Source organism: Chelonoidis abingdonii, chromosome 13 (genome assembly GCF_003597395.2).
Source record: "Chelonoidis abingdonii isolate Lonesome George chromosome 13, CheloAbing_2.0, whole genome shotgun sequence".
In the NCBI taxonomy this organism is placed as follows: domain Eukaryota; kingdom Metazoa; phylum Chordata; order Testudines; family Testudinidae; genus Chelonoidis; species Chelonoidis abingdonii.
In genome coordinates this window covers 7,807,441-7,833,690 of record NC_133781.1, presented here as the reverse complement: position 1 = coordinate 7,833,690, position 26,250 = coordinate 7,807,441, and the positions used below count along the sequence as shown (strand labels likewise).

General features: G+C 44.2%; 1 protein-coding gene across 5 annotated transcripts in view; it reads right to left on the bottom strand.

Moving 5' to 3' along the window:
• DNAH9 (dynein axonemal heavy chain 9) overlaps positions 1-26,250 on the bottom strand; it is a 396,459-nt gene that overhangs the window by 199,958 nt on the left and 170,251 nt on the right. For 3 of the 5 annotated variants that reach the window (XM_075071725.1, XM_032803600.2, XM_032803618.2), the window contains 5 exons: positions 19,748-19,944; positions 15,713-15,875; positions 9,442-9,565; positions 4,810-4,952; positions 746-907 (listed from right to left, as the gene is read on the bottom strand). In XM_075071725.1, the coding sequence (XP_074927826.1) occupies positions 746-907; positions 4,810-4,952; positions 9,442-9,565; positions 15,713-15,875; positions 19,748-19,944 (789 nt within the window). The remainder of the gene's footprint in view (positions 1-745; positions 908-4,809; positions 4,953-9,441; positions 9,566-15,712; positions 15,876-19,747; positions 19,945-26,250) is intronic. The other 2 variants (XM_032803609.2, XM_032803638.2) reach the window with 2 other exon arrangements.

The following is a 26,250-nucleotide window of genomic DNA, read 5'->3' as shown; positions in this document are numbered from 1 at the left end:
ACATTTGAACATACTGTACTGAGTAATTTTTATACCATTCATTTGTGTATAATAAATCCCTTTTACTAATTAAATAAGAACAGTTCTGTACAGACAGGAAAATACATGCTCATTAAAAGAGACATTCTAAACAATATAACTCAACTAAATACTATGCAGAAAAGCTAAACGAATAAATCCATTTAGCTGTTAGTTGAGTATTAAGTAGACGTCAAACTGAGCTTCAAATGTATTTGCTCTTGAGAATACCTAAAAATTCTCAGACACATATGCAGCAAAAGAAGTATATTGCGGGGAATAATTATGCAAGTGTCAGCAGAAAGGAACCCAGTCTGGCTACTGTCCAGATTGAGTTGTAAACCTCAGTTTACACTACCTGAGCCACCAACACAATCCTGACCCCTGAAGGGGTGTGTGTGTCCTCAGAGGCTCTACTGTAACATTACTGGGAATTCAGTCTGAATGTACTGCTTACAGTAATAGCAGGTTGCTGCGGAAGCTGGGTGCTGACTGCACCACTATGACTGAGTTACAGCCCTCTCTTGCAGAGGACTTCAGGCTGGGCTTGGATGCAGCAGCTTCTCACTTCTGCGAATGAAGCCAAGGCTACAGCAGCTCATGACTAGCTGATGAGTTAACGGTGAGTGCACCGGGGAACTCAGGGTCCATCTTGGGCTGGAAGGACTTGCAGCTGACAGACCAGGAGCTGCAGAGTCAGCAGTGGTTGCCTCTGCTGGAACCTCACCTCAATGTTCTCAGTTTCTTGCAGGAAGCGCAGGCTGACAGACTCCAATGCCACTTGAGGCCACTCGTGGAACCAGTCTATCGCTGTGCAGTTCACCACAGCTGGGAATTTCCTGCTGCGAACTCTCAGCTTGTTACCAACAGGTGAGAAACAAAGAGCGACCTGAGGAGTAAAAAGAGGCAGGGCAGCAGGCGGGGACGCACCTGACATAGCTGCAGTTTTTGGTTTTCCCTGTTGGGAGAATGACTCCCCAGGAGGATTTCAGAGTAAGATCAGGAGCCGCACCCAGAATGATCTTTTGAGCTTTAAGCCTTTGCATCTTGGGCCGGCGTGTCTGCAGTTGGAAATTCCACATAAAACAACATAACCGAACAGCCAGCACTCCTTTCTCTCTGAAATAAAAACAAACTGCTCCCCTGAAGTGCTGCTGTTTTAATGCCAACAGACCCCAGTTGTCGGCGGGCGGGATTCAACCTGGGACCTCTGGAGTTAAATGCATGAGCCTCTACTGCATGAGCTAAAAGCCATGTGTCTGTTAGCTAAGGCTGTAGAGCAGACTCACTAATCTCTAAGTGGTCTCAGGCCACGTCTATACGACGCGTCGTATCAGCGCGTTACAATCGATTGCTCGGGGATCGATATATCGCGTCTCATCTAGATGCGATATATCGATCCCTGAGCGCGCTTACATCGATTCCGGAACTCCACCAAAACCAACGGAGTTCCGGAATCAACATGGCGAGCCGCGCACATCGATCCCGCACGGTGAAGACGGGTGAGTACATCGATTTTAGATAATCGATTTCAGCTACGCTATTTTCGTAGCTGAAATTGCGTATCTAAAATCAATTTTCGCGCTTCGTGTAGACCTGGCCTCAGTGTCACTAGAGGGGACAGAGCACCACACCCTGGAGTTGTGGATTACACTATGGCTACAAATGGGCCAGAATCACCCTGCTGGCGGAACCTAGCAAATTTTCACTGTTACTCAATGCTGCATATTTAGGGCCTGGCTTTCATTTATACACCACTCTGGCAGCATAAAGGGGCCTTGAAATGGCTGTAAATAGCTGTAGACCTAGGGTGTGGAGTGGTGGAAAGGGGCCTTAGCATCAATGAGAATCAGGCCCTTTATCTAGTATGGCTTACTGAGTATTCTGATCTAACTGGCTTTTACAAACTCTGTCTCTCATGCACAGAGCAGTACACACTCCAAGAGCCTATGTGTGTCTATCCGAGGCTATGAAATCCAGTCTTTAATAACATGATCACCCACTACTTCAAAACAACACCAACATACTGTTCCTTCTACAGCCTTAGATTTAGGCATATGGCCTCTTGCACTTGTCTGTGTGTGCCGGGTAAAGCTCCAGGCCCCAACCCTCAGGTACTGCCAAGCTATGCTCCATTATTAATTACTGTTGTTGTTGTTGTTGTTAAATATTTGTATGATCGTAGGAGTCCTAGTGATGGGCCAGAACCCCACTGTGCTAGATGCTGTACGCATAGGCCCTGAGTGGGGGGAGGCAAAATGGCTGTACATATTGACATTTGCTCTCCTCCAGTCTGCTGTTCGGTCTGAGATCCACTCCTGTGCTTATCAAACCTGTGACACTAGGTGTACAATGCATGCTATAGTCTGCTTCTTGGCTTATTACACAGAGCGTGGGTTTCCATTATTAAATGCAGTAAAGAATTTGGCAACACTTAACAGCTGACCCCAGAACAGCCGTTCCCTATCATGTTGTTAATGAGAAAGAACAAGGAAATGGAAGCATGGAGCCAAGTCTCAATGAATCAAAACAATCCTCCCTTAGTGGAAATTCCACCTATCCTTTGACCATAGGGTACATTTCCAGTGCAGGGCACTGGTCATGAGGGGATTCAGGTGGCCCAAAGGAGCCATAACCTTGCCACAGATGCCCAGCATAGATTCCTGTACCAGAGGGGAACATTCTGCTGGTGCAGCTGTTCCCCTACCTCCCACTTTCCTAGCCTAGGGGACATGTCTGGGAGAGGGGGCCATGGAGATATGCTCTACCATAGCAACCCTTCACTAGGGGCAGTTAAGAACCTCAAGCAGTGGCACTATTTGATGCTGCCTGTCAGGAGCTTCACATTGCAGAGGGGCTTGGGCTGGCCCTCAGGCATCTATGAGCTCTCTGATAGTCCCCTTTCCGCTCCTCAACCCACTGGATTGAGACTACATGCACAGCTGCCACTGACAAGCTGGGTGCCCAGTTCTCAAGCACCTCCCTGAGCATGTCACTCAGACACAAGCACAATGGTACAATACAGCCAAGAAGCTGGTTTACACCAACACACGTCAGGAAGCTCCTCACTCTCAGCCCTGTTTCATTGCCCTAGGGATGCTGCTGTATTCTAGCCTGACTGTGTTCTGTGTCTCACTCTCTACTGCTACTACCTGGTGGTGGTATCATTATTATTATTTATTACTATGACTGTTTCTGCAGAAGCACCAGATGCCCCAAGCTGAGATGGAGGTTTTATTGCATCAGGTGTGGTCCAAACACCTAGCAAAAGACACAGTCCCCACCCCAGAGAGTTTGTGTGTGGGAGTGACACAGAATGAGTCTCAACAGGAAGTGGGGCATTGAGTAGTTCCTGCAGGAGGTGTGCTTGCTTTCAACTTCTTGCTGCGCTTAGCTCCTTATCCCACAGTGCTTTCTCTGGCAACTAGGAGGGCCCACCCTTTGGCAAATCTTCAAACTGCTTTTTTTTGTATTTTAGCAAGTTCAAATAACATGTGAGTGAGCTTCCAGTGGCATGTTTCTGTGCTGTGCATGTTCTAGGATCCCCTGAGCTCCCAATGCTTCTACCACCTGTCCTCTCCAAGTCTGATAACTTAAACAAAGCTATAGCCAAAATTAGGTATATTTCCAAAAGATCTTCTGCAACTTCTCAGGAACCATGTCTCCTACCGCAGGATGCAGCGTGAAATGCTGAGTGTGTTTGTTTAGTTGTAGCAAAGTCAATATCACACTTGTAATGTAAGGGTAGCCTCATCCTGACAAGGAAAAGACTCGCTCCTCCGGACAATAACAATGTTTGGCACTGATGCAACCTCTGCAGATGTAAAGTGATAATGAGTTGGAGTGAAACAAATTAATAAAAAAAAAGAAAGAAGCCTTCCTATTGGGTAATAATTGGATTTATTGTATGATGACCTAATGTCCAACTGGCAGGCACAAAGGTTAAGGAAGTCACCCGATACTCTAGCAGGAGTAATTTTCCTATGCAATTCTACATCCCAATCAAATAAGAAACCTAGGGACATTAAAACCCAAAGAGTCTCAAAATGAATATAAGATTCCCACCCCACCCCCCATGTCAGACTGGGGTCTCTTTATTTATAAGACCTTCCAGATTTGAGAAGTTGTGCTGTAGGTAGAAGCAACACTTTAGCACTGAAATATCAAAACTCATCTCTAGTCTAGATGCCATGACTCTCATGATTGAAGACAACCGATTTGAGTTCTCATAGCTGCAAAGCATCAAGTTACCAGGCTTACATGTGGTTAAGATAGACCCCTTGGCCTAGATTTTCCAAGAAGCAGTCAAGGATTTAGCCATGTGACTCCAGGGCTAAAATCCCAATGTACCACCTAAAAAAAAGGAAAGGTCTATAGTATTTTAGCAGAGGTCTGTGGGGAAAAATCACCATTTTGGGGGAGTGAGAGATTGTGTTTAAGTAAATATGGAGAAATATAAAAAAATATATATGTTTAAGAAAATGTTATAAGTCACTGTTTGTCTTCTTACTAGTTCAATATGTGAAAAATAGTGGACAGAAATTCCTAATCATCATATTACTATACAAAGGTATGGGTGCAATGATCAGAGGTGGTATGTTCCTTCAACTGAAGTGCCGTTTGGTGATGTTGGACAATTCAGGTATTCATAGACTTTAAGGCCAGAAGGGACTATTAGATCACCTAGTTTGACGGCTTGTATACATAGGCCATGGAATTTCATTCTGTAGGGTCACCCCTGCATTGAGCCCAAGGGTAGGGATGCTAAGTCTCCCGGGAATATAGTCTTACCTTTAGCTGTCGTCGAACGCGGTCTATGAAGAATTTCCAGCAGGTTTCCCTGGTGTCCACCAGTCCTTGGCTTTTGACTTCGTTTCTCACACTGCTGATGATGTTTTCAACTTCATCATCAGGGAAAAGATCAGGAATTTCACCTGGGAAAAACAGGATCACACTTTTACAAACTAACAGGCAAACTGGAATTTTTACCTTGATGGTATAAGTCGTGCGTGGAGCAGAGCTCTCATACAGACTGGCGCATTGGATTCCATAGCACAGATCCAAGAAAGCCTCTCATCAGATTGGAGATGATACAGGAGCAGGCCACATCTGCCTAGGAACAGCTGATTTACTGGTAATTAATTAAACCAACATTCCCACAACCTTAAAACAAGCAGAAGCTGAAAGTACTTTCTAATCTCAGAATCAGGGTATAGCAAATGATTTGCTTTCTGATTTACTCTACTACTTAGATTTCAGTAAATCTAATCCCCAATATGCCTTACGCAACAGTGAATCATTTCAGTTTTGCAAAGTAATTTGTTACATAGGCAAGTTCCGCAGCTCTTCAAAAATGCCATCTGCAGCTGTATTCAAATAAATGACAGATCGCTATGGTTAAAAAGCTAATGGTACGTTCAGTTAATTACCAACAGTGTATGCATGCAAACAGAATTGTAGTGATTCCTTACTTTACTACTCCCTAATTTATCTCCTTCTGACCCCTGTCTGGACTGAAATGATCATTATCTTATCAGATAAAATCTGAGCTTTATTTGGTATTAACAATTGAGAGGGAAAACAGCAGGTGATCAGAAACCAGCAAAATGTTACTCCTCTTTATTAAGTTATGATGATAAATACAACAAATAAAACAAACAAACATACATAAAACATGCAACCAATTAGAAGCAAGCAGCCAAATCAACCAATCAGAAAACATCCTTTCCCCCTGAGCTGCTACAGACATTGCCATGAAAAGTCACAAGTTATCTACAGTTATTGCCTCATTTAAGGTTGCCAGGTGTCCGGTTTTCAATCAGAACGGCAGGTCGAAAAGAGACCCTGGTGGCTCTGGTCAGCACCGCTGACTGGGCCATTAAACGTCCGGGCAGCGGTGCAACAGGGCTAAGGCTGACTCCGTGCAGCTCCTGGAAGCCGCTGGCATGTCCCTGCGGCCCCAAGGCACAGGTGTGATCAGGGAAGCGCTGCATGCTGCCCCAGCCCTAAGTGCTGGCTGCGCAGCTTCCACTGACTAGGAACCATGGCCAATAGGAGCTCTGGTGGCAGTGCCTGTGAGCACGTGCAGTGCACACCGTGCAGAGCTGCCTGGCCGCACCTGCGCCTAGGAGACGGACATGCCAGTCACTTCTGGAAACAGCGCAGAGCCTGCCTTAGCCCTGCTTAGGAAGCCTGCCTTAGCCCTGCTGCACCTCTGACTGGTAGCTGCCTGAGGTAAGCGCCATCTGGCTGGAGCCCACACACCCATCCCAACCCCTTGCCCCAGGTTGGAACCCCCTCCCGCATCCTAACTTCCTCCCAGAGCCCGCATCTCACACCCAAACCCCCTACCCCTGCCCTGAGCTCCCCGGAGCCCACACCCTGCACCTCAACCCCGGTCCTGAACCCCCTCTTGCACCCAAACTCCCTCCTGGAACCCGTATTCCCTCCCACACCTCAACCCCCTGCCCCAGCCCTGAGCCCCCCCTTGAACCCCAAATCCCTCATCTCCGGCCCCACTCCAGGGCCCACACTCCCAGCCAGAGCCCACACTCCCAGCCAGAGCCCACTTCCACATGCAAAACCTCTTGGTCCCAGTCCACAGCCCCCTCCCGCATCCCAAACCCCTCAGCCCCTGCCCCAGACCAGAGCCCGTACCCCAGCTGGAGCCGTCACCCCCTCCTGCACCCCAACCCCCTGGCCCAGCCCAGAGCCTGCTCCCGCACCTAATTTCTGGTCTCACCTCAGCCCAGTGAAAGTGAGTGAGGGTGGAGGAGAGCAAGCGACGGAGAGGGGCTGGACTGAGTGAGGGCGGGGCCTCAGAGAAGGGGTGGGCCAGGAGCAGGGCCTCGGGGAAGGGGCAGGGCAAGGGCAGGGCAGGAGTGTTTGGTTTTGCGTGATTATGAAGTTGGCAGCCCTAGCCTCATGGGGTCTGAGATACCAAGGTATTTCCTTGTACCTAGAAAAGGGGATACCCCTGCATCCCCATTACCACATGAGGTAACTCTGGGGAAATACAGGCCTTCAAAAGCAAATGTAATATCATCCTAATGGCACAGAAACAGGATCTACCCCTTCTCCAGTCACTGGGGTCAGCAGGCCTTCTAAGCCAGTGACACATAACCATGGACCAGAGGGGAGAAAAGGTTTAAGTACAGGTAGTCCTCCAACGAACGACACAATCAGTTCCTGAAAATTGTGTTGTAAGTTGAAACGTCGTAACTCAGAACCTCACTCCACTCTATCATGGGACCAAGCATCGTGAAGTTGAAACCAATTGTGAATCAGGGCATCATAAGTGCTGTTCATCATACGTCGAACATCGTAAAGTTGAGGACTGCCTGCATACACTTCGAGCTAGATGTATATCTGCACTAGATCTCATTGAATAGCGTGCTAGAAATAGAAGTTTAGCTGCTTGCTGTAGCGCATGCGCCAGGATGGGCCAGCCACCTCAGCAGGTACCTAGGGTCCCAGCCAGGATTGTATTTGGGGGGGTGCTAGCCCCTCCCTCCGCTCATGCCTCTGTGGCTACACTGCTATTTTTAGCACATTAGCTTGATCAAAGTTAGTGTGGGTATGTCTATCTGAGCCACGGCTGCCCAGATGATTCAGGGGGCCAGAAGCAAGGCAATTTCAGGGGCCTCTTCCATTAAAAAAAGTTGCAATATTATAGAATACTGTATTCTCATGGGGGCCCCTAGGGGCCTGGGGCAAATTGCCCCACTTGCCCCTCCCTCTGGATGGCGCTGATCTGAGCTGGGAATGACACCCCCACACCCTTAGATAGCCTGGCCCTCCTTGGTCATCATCATCTCCAGGATCGCAGGCAGCTTTCTCATACATGTATAAAGACAGAAAGACAAACACACACACACTCAAAAGGAAGACAAAGAAAGCTCCACGTTGACTAAGGCAGAGAATAAGCAGGAAAGCACCAGGCCATCCTCTTCCTTCTATGTACTTCCAGTGGATGGTCACATCATCTGCCCTTCCTCACCTATCCTCCCCCATTTTAAGCAAGGAAGGGTGAAACAGACATGGGCAAGCAAAGGGAGAAAAGGAGAAAGAGGATAGACTCAAGATCGCTACCTTAGACAGACGGTGAATGGCAGAAGGACCCCCCTCCACCCTACCTGGGGCTGATGGAGAGGGAGGTCTGCTCTCATGGGTCCTTCTAAGCAAATAAAAATAATTCCACGTAAGGAGCCAGAGGACCTCATAAGCCCATTATACCACCCCATCAAAGTCCTCACTGATCAGCTAGCTCTGACTTGCTGTCAAAAAGATCATGTCTTCATTTAAGAGCAGACCCATTGAAGCAAACGGGCAGCCCTCTGGTGACTGGAAGGGAAACAGAAAACTATAAGAGAGGCTGTGTGGGCCTCCTCCATGACGACAGGCACCTACAGTGCTGTAATTAGGGCAGGGGAATGCTCATGTTGGCCCCACAGGTGGGCAGCACATGGGGTTGCTGGGGGAACTATACACAACACACAATTTACCCAGCAAATTAAACCCCTCTTCCTGATTAGGAATTATCCACACGCAGTCTCTGGCATCTTCAAATTCATTTGCTGTTCAGATTGTTTGAACACAATATGAGCATACTTCAGCCAGTGGGCTGTTCACAAACTTCGCTTCAGCAATGAATGCAATACTAATATTCTATGTCAACTCATGGTTATTCACTAAATTTGTGGTGTATCATTGGTCATCTGAGTCCACTGTTTTGCTTCTGTGTCCTGCTAAGCTAACTGGGAGTGAGGTGAAATGCAAATGCTGAATTCACATGCAAATGTCACGGTCTGCATAGAAATCGGGGTATTCATGGGAAGAACAGCTATTCCCCAAGCATACAAAACCCAGACACACAAATGTGTCTAGAAAAATTAACAAGAAAGGAACGTGATTGGACTGAACAGCTATCTGACATTCGAACACGTGGTCTTTCAATGGCTTTGCATTAGTCACCCAGCTCTGGCAAACAGTGAACTCTGTAACCAGGACTAGTGGGAGTTATGTCATATGACTAAACTGCCTCTCATTGGGATGGACACTGCACATCCTTCAATGAAACACTTCCTCTGACTCCACACTCCGCTAGCACATTGCCCCACATAGAAGTGACTTAACAATTATAAGTAGAATTAAAGAGCTATGAAAGTAGGGCACAAACTAACTGACTGGGTCATAGACGTCTGAGAAGGCCAAAATCTACTAGCTTGTGGACTCTTTCTCCTCTGAGAAGACCTGAGCACTGCTTTCTTCCTTGGGGGTTAATTTACAAATTGTGTAGCTTACTTTGTTTAGTTGTCATTTTTAGCAAATGTTAGAATCTCTTCCATGGAACAGCTGCAGACTTTACTATGTGCACGTTTATATGGGAACGGAGAATGGAAATAAAGTCAATGGGATGCATACCTGAAGCTAACAAGTCATTTACCAGCACTAAAAACCTTTCATCAGCCACCTGGGCATCGGTCATAAGGAATACAGTGCCAACATTCTTCACTCCAGTTTTAATATACTGGTTTGCCAAGTCTGCCTGTAGATTGAAAAGAAAATAAGTAAGGAGTTTGTGTTCATCTACTGCAAAGTCTCGGTCACACCATGTGTTTTCATTGGGGACATTTCAGGCAAGATGTTGCCTATTCAAAATCTTCTGATGAACTGAAAACAAAACAATCAGAATTAATTAGCATGAAGCTTGCTCTTTATATCTTCTCTGCTTTACGGCAGAACATTTCCAAGGATACTGCTAGTATTAATTATTATTAATTATTATTATTACTACTTGCTAAGCATTGACAACTTGCTCTGTGCTGTACAAAAAGACAAATAAAAAGACAGACCCTGAGAAAACTGAAACGTAAAATACAACATTTTCTGAAACATTTTATTCAGGAAATGATCTTTTTAAAACTTTTGGATTGGAGACAGGGCATTTAAAAACCACAGATTATTGCTGAAGATGGAGCACTTGCTATTTCTGTTAAACTTGGAAGGTAGAATCCCTGAATAGTTTGAAATGTAGATCGTGCCAGATTGCAGAGACCTTTCTACACAGTGATCTGCTGCAGGTGGCTGCTGCCACAATATTTAAAGTCTTGTGTTGCACAAATAAGGAATACATTGAATCATATATGTGATGGGACAGAGGTATTTTGGAGATGATCTTAGTGGCTGGATATGCTGTTCTTTCTGTCCCTATTCTCTACTTGTCCCTTTTTATTTCAGTAATTCAGCATGGTATGTTCCCAACACACTGTGCAGCTGAGAGAAAGAGCCTCAGTTAAGGACTTATATTCTGCCCACAGAGTAGCAAGACCATAAGAATGTTGTGAAAAAAATTCTTTTCCACTGCATCATTTCTTCTCCCCTGTGGAGGGTATACTGGGAATATTTTTGATAGGACTAGTTAACTGTGCTGTTTTCCTTCTTTCATCCCTTTCCTTCAGAAAGCGCACAAGTGCAAATAGATTCTGCCAAGCATTTCTGATTGCATTCATGAGAAGGGCTCAATTACTATCACAAAGTCACATGAGCCCTCTATCAGACTCATAGACTTTAAGGCCAGAAGGGATCATCATGATCATCTAGTCCAGGGGCAGGCAACCTATGGCACGTGTGCCGAAGGCGGCACGCGAGCTGAATTTCAGCGGCATTCACACTGCCCGGGTCCTTGCCACCAGCCAGGGAGGCTCGGCATTTTAATTTAATTTTAAATGAAGCTTCTTAAACATTTTTAAAAACTTACTTACTTTACATACAACAATAGTTTAGTTATATATTATAGACTTAGAGAAAGAGACCTTCTAAAAATGTTAAAATGTATTTACTGGCACATGAAACCTTAAATTAGAGTGAATAAATGAAGACTCGGCACACCACTTCAGAAAGGTTGCCAACCCCTGATCTAGTCTGACCTCCTGCAGACTGCAGGCCACAGAACTTCATCCACCCGCTCCTGTAATAGATCCCTAACTTTTGGCTGAGTTACTGAAATCCTCAAATCATAGTTTAAAGACTTAAAGTTAGAGAAAATACATCATTTACTCTAGTTTAAACCTGCAAGTGACTCAAGCCACATGTTGCAGAGGAAGGTGAAAAAGCCCCAGAGTCTCTGCCAATCTGACCCAGGAGAAAATTCTTTCCCAATCCAAAATGTGGTGATCAGTTAGACCCTGAGCATATGGACAAGACCCACCAGGCAGACAGCTGGGACAGAATTCTCTATAATAACTCAGAACCCTCCCTATCTAGTGTCCTTTCTCCAGCCATTGGGGATTTTTGCTACTGGCAGTCACCAATGGGCCACATGCTATTGCAGGCAGTCTCATCATATCCCTCCATAAACTTCGCAAGCTCAGTCTTGAAGCCAGTTAGGTTTTTTTGTCCTTGCTGCTCCCCTTGAAAAACAGTTCCAGAACTTCACTCCTCTGATGGTTAAAAACCGTCACCTAATTTCAAGCCTCTACTTGTTGATGGCCAGTTTATATCCATTTGTTCTTGTGTCAGCAATGATACTCACATAACTCTTCTCCCTCCCTGGTATTTATCCCTCAGTGTATTTATAGAGAGCAGTCATATCTCCCCTCAACCTTCTTTTGGTTAGGCTAAGCTGCACTTCAGTAGTGGTCAAATTGGTTGAAACTATCGTAAAGAACAAAGTTGTCAGACACATAGATGAACATAATTTGTTGGAAAATAGTCAACATGTTTTCTGTAAAGGGAAATCATGCCTCACCAATCTACCAGAATTCTTTGAGGGGGTCAACAAGCATGTGGACAAAGGAGATCCAGTCAGGGCCGGCGCTACCATTTAGGCGACCTAGGCAATGGCCTAGGGCGCCAGAATTTTTGGGGGGTGCTATTTTGCCAGGGGGTGGCACGCAGCTCCGGGGGACCTACCACAGTCGTGCTGGTGGATGGTCTGCTGCTGTGGCGGCTCCAGTGGAGCTGCCGCAGTTGTGCCGGCGGACGGTGCGCTGGTCTAAAGACTCCGGCGGACCTACCGCAGTCATGCCTGCGGCAGGTCCACCGGAGCCTTTAGACCAGCGGACCGCCCGCCAGCACGACTGCGGCAGCTCCACTGGAGCTGCGGGGGGTGGCGAAACGGCCGTCCATCTAGGGCATCAGAAACCCTGGCGCCGCTCGTGGATCCAGTGGATATAGTGTATTTAGATGTTCAGAAAGCCTTTGACAAGGTACCTCACCAAAGACTCTTAAGCAAAATAAGCAGTCATGGGATAAGAGAGATGGTTCTCTTATAGATTGGTAACTGGTTAAAAGATAGGAAACAAACGATAGGAATAAATGGTCAGTTTTCAGAATAGAGAGAGGTAAATAGTGATGTTCGCCAGGGGTCTGTACTGGGACCAGTCCTATTCAATATATTCATAAATGATCTGGAAAATGAGGTAAACAGTGAGGTGGCAAAATCTGCAGATGTTACAAAACTACTCAAGATAGTTAACTCCCTGGCAGACTGCGAAGAGCTACAAACGGATCTCACAAAACTGGGTGACTGGGCAACAAAATGGCAGATGAAATTTAATGTTGATAAATGCAAAGTAATGCACAGTGGAAAACACAATTCTAACTATACATACGCAATAATGAGGTCTAAATTAGCTGTTAACATGCAAGAAAAATCTTGGAGTCATTGTGGATAGTTCCCTGAAATCATCCACTCAATGTGCAGCGGCAGTCAAAAAGGTAAACAGAATGTTGGGAATCATCAAGAAAGGGATATATAAGAAGATAGAAAATATCATATTGCCTCTATATAAATCCATCTGCATGCAGTATGTGGTCGCCCCATCTCAAAAAAATTATCTTGGAATTGGAAAAGGTTCAGAAAAGGGCAACAAAAATTATTAGGGGTATAGAACGGCTTCTGTATGAGGAGAGATTAATAAGACTGGGACTTTTCAGCTTGGAAAAGAGGCAGCTAAGGGGTGATCTGATAGAGGTCTATAAAATCATGAGTGGTATAGAGAAAGCAAATAAGGAAGTGTTATTTACTCCTTCTCACAATACAAGAACAAGTGGCCACCAAATGAAATGAATAGGTAACAGGTTTAAAACAAATACAAAAAAGTATTTTTTCACACAATGCACTGTCATCCTCTGGAACTCCTTGCCAGACGGTATTGTGAAGGCCAAAACTATAATGGGGTTCAAAAGGGAGCTAGATAGATTCATGGAAGATAGGTTCATCAATAGCTATTAGCCAGGATGAGCAGAAATGGTGTCCCTAGTCTCTGTTTGATAGAAGCTGAGATTGGGTGACACGGCATGGATCACTTGACGATAATCTGTCTGTTCACTCCCTTTGGGGCACCTGCCATTGGTCACTGTCAGAGGACAGGATACTGGGCTTGATGGACCTTTGGTCTGACCCAGTATGGCTTGTTCTTGTAAACAAGCCAAGCTCTTTGAGTCTTCTCTTATAAGATAGGGTGATCAGAGGAATAGAAAACCTATTAGCACTTCTCTGCACCTGTTCCAGTTTTAATTCATGTTTCTTAAACATGGGAGACCAGCACTGCATGCAGTATTCCAGATGAGGTCTCACCAGTGCCTGGTGTAATGGTACTAACACTTCCCTGTCTCTGCTGGAAATACCTTGTCTAATGCATCCTAGGACTGCATTAGCCTTTTCCACAGCAGCATCACACTGACAGCTTATGGTCATCCTATGATCTCCTACTCACGTACATGTATTCATGCTAGCTCTCATCAGGCTCGTGTGAGTACAAACAGCAGTGCAGCCACAGTAGGACAGGAAGCAGCAGCAGTGCCGTGACGGGTACTAAAGCCGTGGGGATGTACTCAGCATGCCTCAGCTGCTGCTACCCGTGCTACTGCAGCTACGTTGCTATTTATACTTGCACTAGCTCAATCAGAGCTAGCACACGTGTGTACACGAGTTGGGGTATCACACCCTTAGCTTGTACTGTAGACACAGCCTAAGGTACAGGGTTGCCCCCATTACCATGGTACCTGAGCACCACACAATCTTCAGTGTATGTATCCTCCCAAACCCCACGATGCAGGGCATGGCTACTATCCCTGTTGTACAGCGGGGGAACTGAGGCACAGAGAGACTATCTGACTTACACAAACTCTCACAGGGAGGTTGTGGTAGGGCAGGGACTTGAACTCAGATGTCCTAGCCCTAGGCTAGTGCCCCAAACACTGAACTATCCTTCCTCCTCTTTTCAGAGTGTCTGCCTCACAATTATGAACATAAAATAACACTATTATTTAAAACACAGTAATAGCAAAAACTGTCACTGTGATTCTAGTTTTTTCTTCCTACTACCTCAGCTGGCCTTTCCCATTAGTTCATGTGAACAGAATACAGTGGGAATAGAAAGCCGCTCAGGATAATACATTGACCCTTGCTTCTGAAATGCGTTTAGAACTTCAGTAGGCAAATATGGTCCTACCAAACACAGTCAGTTGTTATATTTGCTATAGAACACCTAGAATAAGTGATTTAGAACAATGTTAAGGGTCAACGGCAGACTGAGCCATCTTGCTCTTCTAGACCCAAGAAAAAATAATCAACCAGTATTTCATAAATTCCTGTAGAATGGGTACAGAGTGAAAGGAATGCCAAACAACCTTCCACCATCACAGAACCTGAAACAAGAACGTGCTTTGCAAACAAGCTTCTGAACGTAATAATCAGAGTACGTTCTTTGTGGGAAGAGTAGGCTATCTAACAAATAGGAGGAGGTCAGCACCAGATTATCCCAGGAAACTTTTCATGGGTAGAACTGAATGGGTAAGACTAGATAGGCTCAGGATGATTACACAGGCATGTCAGAAAGCAAAACGAACAAACTGATCAGAGCTGTAAAGTTATCTGAAGGGAGAAGATGATGTAACATTAAATAAAAACTCCAGTGATTCCTCATAGTACATTTGATTATTAAATAAACATTGTCGAAAAGCCAAATCCTGCAGTCCCCACTGAAGTCAATGACCCTAAATAAGAAAGCAAATGCATTTAAATATGAGCTTTCAAAACTTGGTAGAGATTTGCTATCGCCAGAGCTATAACTGGCCTCTCAGTGGATGCTGTTCATGCCAGCAGGAGAGCCAGTCTGATGACGCAGGACAGGACTTGAACAATGTAGCTCCAGTTTGCCTTGGTGGGAAAGCAAGGAGACATCGCAAACCCATGTCCTACATCATTTTCCAGCAACTAAAACATCTATAAATCATTCCATTTGCATCAAACAAAACTGTCTCAACGGCTTCCAATTCACAGTTTACTAGAAAATGTACTGTCAGGATCCATTGCTGTTTCCAACTCTTATAGCCTCCAGGAAGTGGGAGATGGACTGGATATGACTTAATAAATCTCTCCCATCTCTAGCTACATCATTCCATAGCAGGTTACTCCTGGGTTGATTAAGTATTCTTTTTATTGTCTTAAAAATTGTAATAATTTGTTATATTAATCATTATCATCGACTCTATATAGCCTTTTACAGGTATAAAGCTGTGAGCAAACATTAATTGATGAATTTTGGAGACTGTTCTTTGCGATCCGATTAGAATCTCTTTTCATTTACACTGGAGGTTTCTCAAACACATAGAAAAGACAAAGCTCTGTGTGGAAGAAGTACAAGTTTCTGTTTCCTCTCCCTTCCCACCATTCAACGCCACCTACCTTCAGGTCAGGGATTCCATAGCCTTTCCTCAGAGTGATTTGGAAAACCTCCAGTGAGCTAATGAAAGCCGCAAGTCTTGTCAGGCTCTGCTTGCCGCTTCCACCTACACCAACCAATAGGGCATTTCCTCTGGGTGATTCTAAGATACGATTGATACGGCAACTAAATTGAAGCATACAGAATCTCTGGTCAAGAAGACTTTTTTCCATATGGAGCATTTTAATACATATTTTACTGAGTAACAAATTAGATTGAGAATAGTAGCAGAATCACAGCAGCGCTGCCAATCTAAGGGGCATGTTTGCAGTCGATGCTCTTCACGTGAGATCTGTAGTAAACAACACAACCAACCAGTAAATGCTTCTATGGCAATTCAGAGCTTTTCATCTCAGTTATTTCTGGATTCGTATACTGTGTTATGGTGTTCAGGAACATCTTACAGTAAAGGTCATTCCTCCATTTACATGGAACATGGATCAAATCAGACTAAATTGCTGTGTAAATGTGCTCTAATTAGTCCTGCTAGTAGATATTTCCTCTCAGAAAATGTCCAAGAATCCACATTAACTGTGGCCTTGATGACATTGGTGAGCTCTTAGTCACATGAAGAGGCAGATTATGTATTATTAATATCTTCATGTATCTAGATCAGTGGAAATCCCTTCTAGGAAAGCTCTGTCAACATTTCTTCCTCATCAAAACTACTAACTCTTTAAGGGCCAGATTCTGTCACCCCTGCTCACACTGACACATGGAGTAGTATCACCAATGACATGCACAAGGATGGGGCACTAAATAAAGATTCATTGATTATAAGGGCATATTACTGTGATCTGGGCACCAGTGTAACAAAGGCCAGAGGTCGACCTTGAGTTAATTCCTGTTTGCACTAGACTATATCCTTCAGAAAAAGTGTGCTAACAAAGAAGAGTGAGCTAATCGTGTGAAGATGACACATTTCTGAGAACATTCAACAGGAAATATTGTAGAAGTAAATCACTCCCAGCAGAAGAGGGGAAAATCTCACTCACTAGCCAGAGTTTAGATCCCAGTGCAGTGATTAACATGGCCATGGGGCCTGCAATTTCACGATTTCACTGAAAGCGAAATGACACAAGCTGCTTTGGGGCACGTCCAAGAAGCTAACTTCAAGGAGGTATGGGAAAATGGCAGAAAAGGGTTTATTTACTTTTTGGAACTATAAGGAGGACTTTAAAACTTATATGAAACTTGTGGTAGCAGTTAGAGAAATTCAAAAACTACTGCAGATCACCTTTAAAAAACATTACGGTAGTGGCTGATTGACCCCCTGCGGACTGAAGTCTCCTCTCCACAACACTGGCTCAGCAAAGACAGTGGCAATGCAAACTCCACCCAAAACTAGCACTCCTTGCTTCAACTACCACCTAGGGAGGCCATCATGGAAGGTATCAGAGGGGTAGCTGTGTTAGTCTGGATCTGTAAAAGCAGCAAAGAATCCTGTGGCACCTTATAGACTAACAGACATTTTGGAGCATGAGCTTTCGTGGGTGAATACCCACTTCGTCAGATGCATCATGGAAGGCATCATCATCCCCAGGCTCATCGGTATATAGCCTCTCCGCTGAGACTGCCAACAACCGAGCGCAAGTGGGATAAGGGGTTTTTAGACACCTGACCTGAGATCTGAACTGAGATCAGCACCTCAGTATTCCAGAATAACCCACATGCTTATCCATTAGCTAACTAGACAACATGGCAGATTTTGCCAGCAATAAAAAGTATGAAAGCATGATCTGGTAACAAGGGTCCAGAGGCACACCTATCTCACCTGGCATGCACAGTGAGAAACAGTAGAGAGATTCTCTGGAAACAGTTCCATTGTCTGCCTACATATATGTCTGGGCCTTAATTTCCATACAACAAAGCCAACAGGATAAAAATACTGATTTCTAACTGTTTGCAATCAGTTGGGACCTTTCTTTTGACTTGCTGCTATCCCACTTTTCATTCAAGTAGCTAAGAACACAATGAAAGCACCAGCCATTTTTGTTTCTCTCCAAAGAAACTTTAACTACTTGTAGTTCATATTCCATCAGTTCCCTCTCCCAGACACGTCGTGAATAAGAGAATAATTCATTTGCATTTTAAATTAGGTAGGGATGTCATGAGACACCCTCACTGGACTCAGCTGGCCTACTTGTTTAATTTCATTTCTCATCAGGTTTTTCATTGCGTTCAGTGCAATAAGCAAACCACCGATAAAAGTCAGTAATTATGGAAGTATAGATGTGTGAATAAGGCCACAGAAATATTTAGTGATTAGCACAGATGGATTTGAACTCTTGAACCACTTGGTGATTTAGCCACTAACTGTATTTAACTCCTGAAGTTGAGGAATTAAATCTTGGGTCAGGACTACCAGCTCATATCTGTGGTCCTGTCTGACAGACCATCTGTGTGTATAAAGGAGTAGGGGAGCAAGGAGGAATATGAAAACAAACGTTAAAATTCAGAGCTTTTTCTCTTGATCTTTTACAATATTTAGAGGGAGGCTGCAATCAGATTTGGTCCAGCAAGTCCTCTCTGGAACACAGGGAGCACACAAGAGAAAATGACAGAGACAACATTTACATCACAATCCGAAAAAATTCTTATACTCAAAGTGCTTGTGTGTGTGTGTGTCTGCCTTATGCATGGAATATAAAACTAAGTACAGTTTGATGATCCAAACACACCTTTGCTGAAGATAAACTGCTACTTAATAACTGAATGGAATAAAAGCAGCATAGCATGAAGCAATATAATGGTTTTATTAAATATCAAGGCACTATGCTGCAGGAAATGACAGGATGGTGAGCTCGTAGGACTCAAAGGAGTACTGGGTAGATCAAAGGATTGTATCTGTTGTTCTTTTCTATGATAGTAATTGGATTGGTTTCCTGGTACTTAAGGAACGGTGAACTCACACTTTCCTAATGAAAAAGTACTGCTTCAGTGTAGCTAATGGGGCTCTAGGGCTCTGTTAGTTCAGGGATTCATAAATACAGTACATATAGTCACCAGGTAACATTTTCAAAAGAACCTAGGCTCCCAACTCCCATTGATTTCACTTAGATGAACCTAATTCACTTAGGTGCTTCTGGCAATCTCACTAGACACCTATCTGCATTTTTAGGTGCCTAAAAGTCTTTTAAAAACTGACTACAGGAGCCTAAATTCCACTGACTTGCAGTGAGACTTAATTGCTAAGGGCCACATTTTCAAAGGTATTCAGTGCCTACGGGTGCAGACATGTGCCCAGTGGGACTGTCAAAAGGGCTTAAGCATTTTAGGTGATTAAGTTTCATTGAAATCAATGCAGGTAGGCACCATATCTGCTTAGAAACTTTTAACCATCTGCCCAGGCACCACCCTGCAGCTTTAGGCACTTAACACCTTTGAAAGACACTTGAAAGTAAGACATAGGCTCCTATGTGACTTACAGGCTTTCAAAAATGTTACCACATACCAATTTTCCAAGTTTTTCTTGCACACTGACACAATCAAACTTGTATTTAAAACACATATTCGGGCATCTATGTACTGAGGGCTGGCAAGCAAAATTGTGTGCCCTATTTAGACAGCCCCATTTGAAAATTGAAACCTCTGTGTAATTTGTCTTTGTACTACAACAGTGCCCTCTGCCTGAAGGTTTCAACGTGCTTGCTAAACATCAGAGAATGTTTAGCCTGGAGAAAAGGCTTCCAATACCCCCGGGAGATAGGAAAGAGATAAGAAGATGAGGACAGATTAGATGTCCACTTTTTCAAAAGTGGCCGCTAATTGGAAGAGCCCTAGTTTCATGTCCAATTTGAGATACCCAGGGTCTGACTCTTCAGAAGTGCTACACTCCTACAGCTCCTCCTGACATCATCTGCGATTATGGCTGCTCATCCCCTCTGAAAATGTTAACAGAAATGCATTACACAGATCAGCTCTGAAGACATTTAAGCTGATGACTCTGTGAGAGTATAACAACTCTATGAGAGAACAAAGATGGAAAATCCCCTTACACATGGCACATGGCATCTTCAAAGAGCACCAGATTCATGGCAGCATTGACCTCATTGTGGTTATCCAACACTTCCACAAGGATGTGATTCAGTGACTCCCAGGTCTGAACAGGCATGTATTTGGGTTCCCCAACGCCTCTAGCAAAATGGCAGTACATGTTCATCTTCTTGGTTTCCTCTAGAGCCTCCTCGATTTCCTGCCAATGAAATGCAAAAGGAAATACAGAATGTCCTGTTCCTATTGCAACAAAGGGAAAGCTCTTTTCCGGGGAACAGATCAATGCAATTCCTCACCAGGTGACATAGGGGACAAGCTTAGTTTGAAGATACCACTCGGTTTAGATGTAAGACAGATGCCTGGCGCCTAGACTGAGGTAGTTGTGTACATGCTTATTGGCAGAAACTCAGACACCATGGGGACTTCAGTGCTGAAAATGTAGCTGCCTAGGAAATTTAGACACCAATAGAGGTAAGCAGCAGCTGAGTGGAGATTCTGAGGATCTCAGTGATGTCTAAATCTTGGGCTAATGTGCCTAAGTCCTTGACTGGATCTGGACCTTAGGGCTAGATTTATAACATAGTGAGGCACCTAGTGATGTAGTTAGGGAGCTACTGGAATTGCCCAAACTGCCTAGTCACTTACCTCACACTGATTTAAAAAGCAAAAGGACTTAGACTCCTAACTCACTTATAGAATCATAGCATGTCAGGGTTGGAAGGGACCTCAGGAGGTCATCTAGTCCAATCCACTGTTCAAAGCAGGACCAATTCTCAACTAAATCATCCCAACCAGGGCTTTGTCAAGCCTGACCTTAAAAACCTCTAAGGATGGAGATTCCACCATCTCCATAGGTAATCCATTCCAGTGCTTCACCACCCTCCTAGTGAAAAAGTTTTTCCTAATATCCAACCTAAACCTCTCCCACTGCAACTTGAGACCATTACTCCTTGTTCTGTCATCAGGTACCACTGAGAACAGTCTAGATCCATCCTCTTTGGAACCCCCTTTCAGTAGTTGAAAGCGGCTATCAAATCCCCCCTCATTCTCTTCTGCAGACTAAACAATCCCAGTTCTCTCAGCCTCTCATAAGTCATGTGCTCCAGCCCCCTAATAATTTTCGTTGTCCTCTGCTGGACTCTTTCCAATTTTTCCATGTCCTTCTTGTAGTGTGGGGCCCAAAACTGGACATAGTACTCCAGATGAGGCCTCACCAATGTCGAATAGAGGGGAATGATCATGTCCATTGATCTGTTGGCAATGCTCCTACTTATACAGCCCAAAATCCCGTTAGCCTTCTTGGCAACAAGGGAACTTATGCACTTTGTAAGTGTTGCCCCAAATCTCTGGCATAGTGAACACACAGTATTTCTCAGATGATACAAAGGTTTTCTACAACTGAGCTTTAAATTTGTAGCTAAGCATAATCATGGCTCACAGATTCCAAACCAGCATTTCAAAGCATCTATATAGCAGTACAGAGTAAAAGGGGCTCAGCAAACCTTCACTTTTGTGTTTCCTGACTTTGGGGTGTTTCATTATAAGCTCAGAGGCACTTACAGGAGCCACAATATAATTTCAGGAAGTTCAGCCACCTAATGGAAAATAACGAAAGCTAGCACTGGGACATTACACTTTAAAAAGGGAGAGTTTTCTATAAAAGGTCCCTGTAGCAGGGTAGACACTTGCTCCTGCCCTGAGGGGCTTAAAACAGCCCTAGGAAAGGACTGTGGGAGGAGAAGGCAGTCACTGGGCTGATTAGGGGAAGCAGGCAGAACTGTGGCCACGCCCCAAACAGAGCCCAGCTGGCCCCTATAAGAGGCTGTGAGCCAGGAGCCCAAACAGTCACCTTCTGAAGGCAGAGAGAGAGGGGCCTGGTTCCTGGGAAGCACAGGGTACTTAGAAAAAGGCAGGGTTGGGGAAAGGCCAGAGGGGCTGGGGAGCTCTAGGCTGGGAACTCCCCAGGCTGCAGGGCCATGTCCAAGGCCCTACAGGTTTGCAGAGAAAGGCAGCAGGTCTAAATCCCCTTGCCAGTGATGAGTGACTTACACTGCAGTCTGCCCCAGGGAATGGGGACTAGTTGGTGACTGGCAGTAGCCTTACACTGAGGCAAGGTAGGGATAGTAGGTGGGGAGACCCCAAGACTGAAGGGTTGCTACGAGAGGGACAGCACCCAAGAGAAGGTGGCACTGGAGTCCTGGGGGGGATATGGGGGCCAGCGGTAAGGCAGATCACTGGCCTGCAGAGGGTGCTCTAGAAGCTGGATGAGCTAATTCCAGACAGATACCAGCAGGAGGTGCCACAGGGGTGAGTCCTGCATTCCAACAGTCACAAAAACTTTAACATCAAAAATGAGGAAATTAAAATCCTTTGGATTCAGCATGGTGGCTGCTCAAGCATACCATAGCAGCATCATGGAAGGTAGATCTATGCCCTGAACTCAAAAGAGAAGCAGGAAGGTTGAGTGACAAGGTACAGGAGGTTATTGAAGCCAAACAGGTATCTTTCAAAAAAATCAAAAGTCAGCCCAAGCGAAATGAATAAAAAGGAACCTCATCTACAGTGAGTGAAAATGTAAAATTGAAATTAGGATGGTTAAGAAGGAATTTGAAAAGTGAATAGCCATTGTCATAGAAACAATGAGGAACACAGCAATTGACAGACTGGATCAGACAGTGGCCAGCATAGGTGCTGGAACTAAGGGTGCTGCTGTGCCCCCTAGCTTAAAGTGGTTTCCATCTACACAGGGTTTACAGTTTGGGTCAATAGCTCTTAGCACCCCCACTATATAAATTGTTCCAGCATGCCTGGTGGTTGGTGCCAGATGAGTCAGAGGAAGGTGTAAGAACCCCACAGTAGGCAGGTATAGGGTAATCTGCCATGCACATACGTCTGAAATGCTTAGGATGAAGGGTTAATCTTCCTTCTTATTTTTTTATTATTTATTAATTATGATCACCCTGGATATTCTTGTGATCCATCTCAATGTCCAATCTCTTTTTGAATCTTGCTAAATTATTTGGCTCAATGACTTTCTGCAAGCGAGTTATACAGTCTACTTAAATGTGTGAAAAAGGATCTCCTTTTACCAGTTTGAACTTCTAACTTCATTAATTTGACTTTCCCCATGTTCTTGGGCTGCAAGATAGAGAACAAAAGCTTCTCATCTCCTCTCTAGACCATCCATTATTTGATATACTGTAACATGTCCCCTCTTATTTCTCTCCTTTGCAATGTGACAATCCCAATCTTTTCAATTTATCTTCATCTGAGGGTTTTTTCAGGCCTTTCTCATTGCTCTTCACTGAACGCCTTCAGTTCTATTATATCCTTTTTGAGATGGGATGACCAGGACAGCACTGTATTATGAGATAACTGGTGCCTCTGCTGTACCACAAGAGGGTAGAGGAAGCACTTAAGGACAATAAGGACACTGCAAGGAAGCTATTCTGAAGGTTGTGGCAGAGTCTATATCACTAAGAAATTTTTAATCAAGAGCAGATATCTTTCATAGAATATGAGGGTTGGAAGGAACCTCAGGAGGTCATTTAGTCCAACCCCCTGCTCAAAGCAGGACTAATCCCCAGACAAATTTTTGTCCCAGATCCCTAAATAGCCCCCTCAAGGATTGAGCTCACAACCCTGGGTTTAGCAGGCCAATGCTCAAACCACTGAGCTATCCCTCCTCCAGCTTGCTGAAAGCACTGCTCTAGGAATTATTGTGGATAAGTTCTATAACCCATGTTATGCAGGAGGTCAGACTGCACAATGTGCAGTCTGTGCAAAGGAGCACAATGGCCCCTTCTGGCCTTGGAATCTATACTATTTCTCTGACCTCAGTTGTCATGAGAGGGGGCTCAAGGAGCTCCCTATCCTTTTCGGGGATTAGAAATGAGGCCCTGTCACAGATGGAGCTATACAAAGAGCTGATGCTGAAACAAGTTAGCAATGATCAAGAAAAAAGGCAAGCAGTGAGGTGGCAAAGCTTACAGAAGACACCAGATTATTTAGACTAGGCCAGACCGGAGAAAGCACTGAGGAACTTCTAACAGCCCTGACAGTTGGGTAGCACTAGTGGAGATGAAATTCAGTCATGATAAATGCAATGTTGTGCACATTGGAAGGAATAATGTTAAGTATCCACACCCCTCACTGGGCTCTAAATTAACTCTCCCCAGGCAGGAACCAGAGCTAGACATTGCTGTGGACAGCTCCATGAAAACCTCTCTTCTATGGGCAGTGATGACTGTAAAGCAAACAAAGTGTGAGGGCACTACAGGAAAGGAATAAAATATAAAACCGATATATTATAATGCCATTATATAAATCCATGGTTCACCATCTCCTGTAGAACTGTATTTAATTCTGGTCACTCTATTGAAAAGAATATAGTGAAAATAGAGGGGGTTCAGAGAATGATTAGAGGCCTGGCTAAACTTCCCTAGGAAGAGGGAATGAAAAGATTGGGGCTATTTAGCAAACGAAAGTACGTGTCAAAATACAGTTAAGCCTACTAAAGACTAAAATATGCAAAAAAAGGAGAAATTTGCATGTGGTACTTACAACATCGTGTTTTTAAGAACATGGTATATGAACCAATAAAGTTTGGAAACCATTGGCTTAGCGAGAAGATGAGTAGAGAAGCCTGCCAAACAATCAGTGGGGCAACTAAGGTGCTAATGGAGCACTGAAGAAAGATAAGGCCATTCCAAAGAAGGTAAATGAATTCTTTGCATCAGTCTTGCAGAGGATGTGAGGGAGATTCCCACATCTGAGACATTCTTTAAGGGGGATAGCTCAGTGGTTTGAGCATTGGCCTGCTAAACCTAGGGTTATGAACTCAATCCTTGAGGGAACCACTTAGGATCTGGGGCAAAATCAGTACTTGGTCCTGCTAGTGAAGGCAGGGGGCCGGACTTTATGACCTTTGGGGGTCCCTTCCAGTTCTATGAGCTAAGTATATTTCCATATACTTCTGGGTGACAAATTTGAGGAACTGTCCCAGATCGAGATGTAGATGGAGTGGGTTTTGGAACAAATTGATAAACTAAACAGTAATAAGTCCCCAGGACTAGATGGTATTCACCCAAGAGTTCTGAAGGAATTCAAATATGAAATTACAGAACTACTAACTGTGGTATGCAACCTATCACTTAAATCAGCTTCTGTATCAGATGACTGAAGGACACCTAATTGACACCAATTCTTAAAAAAGGTTCCAGAGGAGACCCTGGCAATTACAGGATGCTAAGTCTAACTCCAGTACAATAGAATTATCAGACACACAGATGAACATGATTGGGTGGCCAAGGGTCAACACAACTTTTGTAAAGGAAATCATGCCTCATCAATCTATCAGAATTCTTAGAGGGGGTCAAGAAACATGTGGACAATGTTGATCCAGCTGATAATAGTGCATTTGGACTTTCAGAAAGTCTTGACAAAGTCCCTAACCAAAGGCTCTTAAGCCAAGTTAGCAGTCATGGGATATGAAGGAAGGTCTTCTCATGGATCCCTAACTGGTTGAAAGACAGGAAACAAGCATAGGAATAAATGATCATTTTTCAGAATGAAGTGAGGTAAATAGTGGGATCCCACAGGGATCTGTACTGAGACCTGTGCTGTTCAAAATATTCAGACATGATCTGGAAAAAAGGTAAACGGTGAGGTGGCAAAATTGGTAGATGATACAAAATTATTAAGATAGTTAAGTCCAAAGCAGACTGTGAATAATTACAAAGGGATCTCACAAAACTGGGTGACTGAGCAACAAAATGGCAGATGAAAGTTAATGTTGATAAATATGAAGTCAAAAAAGCTAACAGAATGTTAGGAGCCATTAGGAAAAGGATAGATAATAAGACATAAATATCATAATGGCACTACATAAATCCACGGTAGGCTCACACCTTGAATACTGTGTGCAGTTCTGGTTACCCCATCTCAAAGAAGATATATTAGAATCAGAAAAGGTACAGAGAAGTGCACCAAAAATGATGAGAGGTATGGAACAGCTTCCATATGAGGTGAGATTAAAGAGACTGGGACTCTGAAGCTTGGGAGAAAAGGCTAAAGGTAGCTATGATATAGAGCTCTATAACACCATGAATGGTTTGGAGAAAATGCATGCAGAAGTGTTATTTACTTCTTCATATTACACAAGAACCAGAGGTCACCCAATGAAATTAATAGGCAGCAGGTTTAAAACAAACAGAAAGGGAATACTTGTTCACACAAAACACAGTCAACCTATGGAACTTGTTACCAGGAGATGTTGTGAAGGCCAAAACTATAACAGGGCTCAAAAAAGAATTAGGTAAGTTCCTGGAGGCAGGTCCATCAATAGCTATTAGCCATGATGGACAGGGATGCAACCCCATGCTCTGGGTCTCCCTAGCCTCTGATTGCCAGAAGCAGGAAGTAAACAATATGGGATGGATCACTCCATGACTGCTTGTTCTGTTCATTCCCTCTAAAGCACCTGACATTAGCCTCTGTCAGAAGA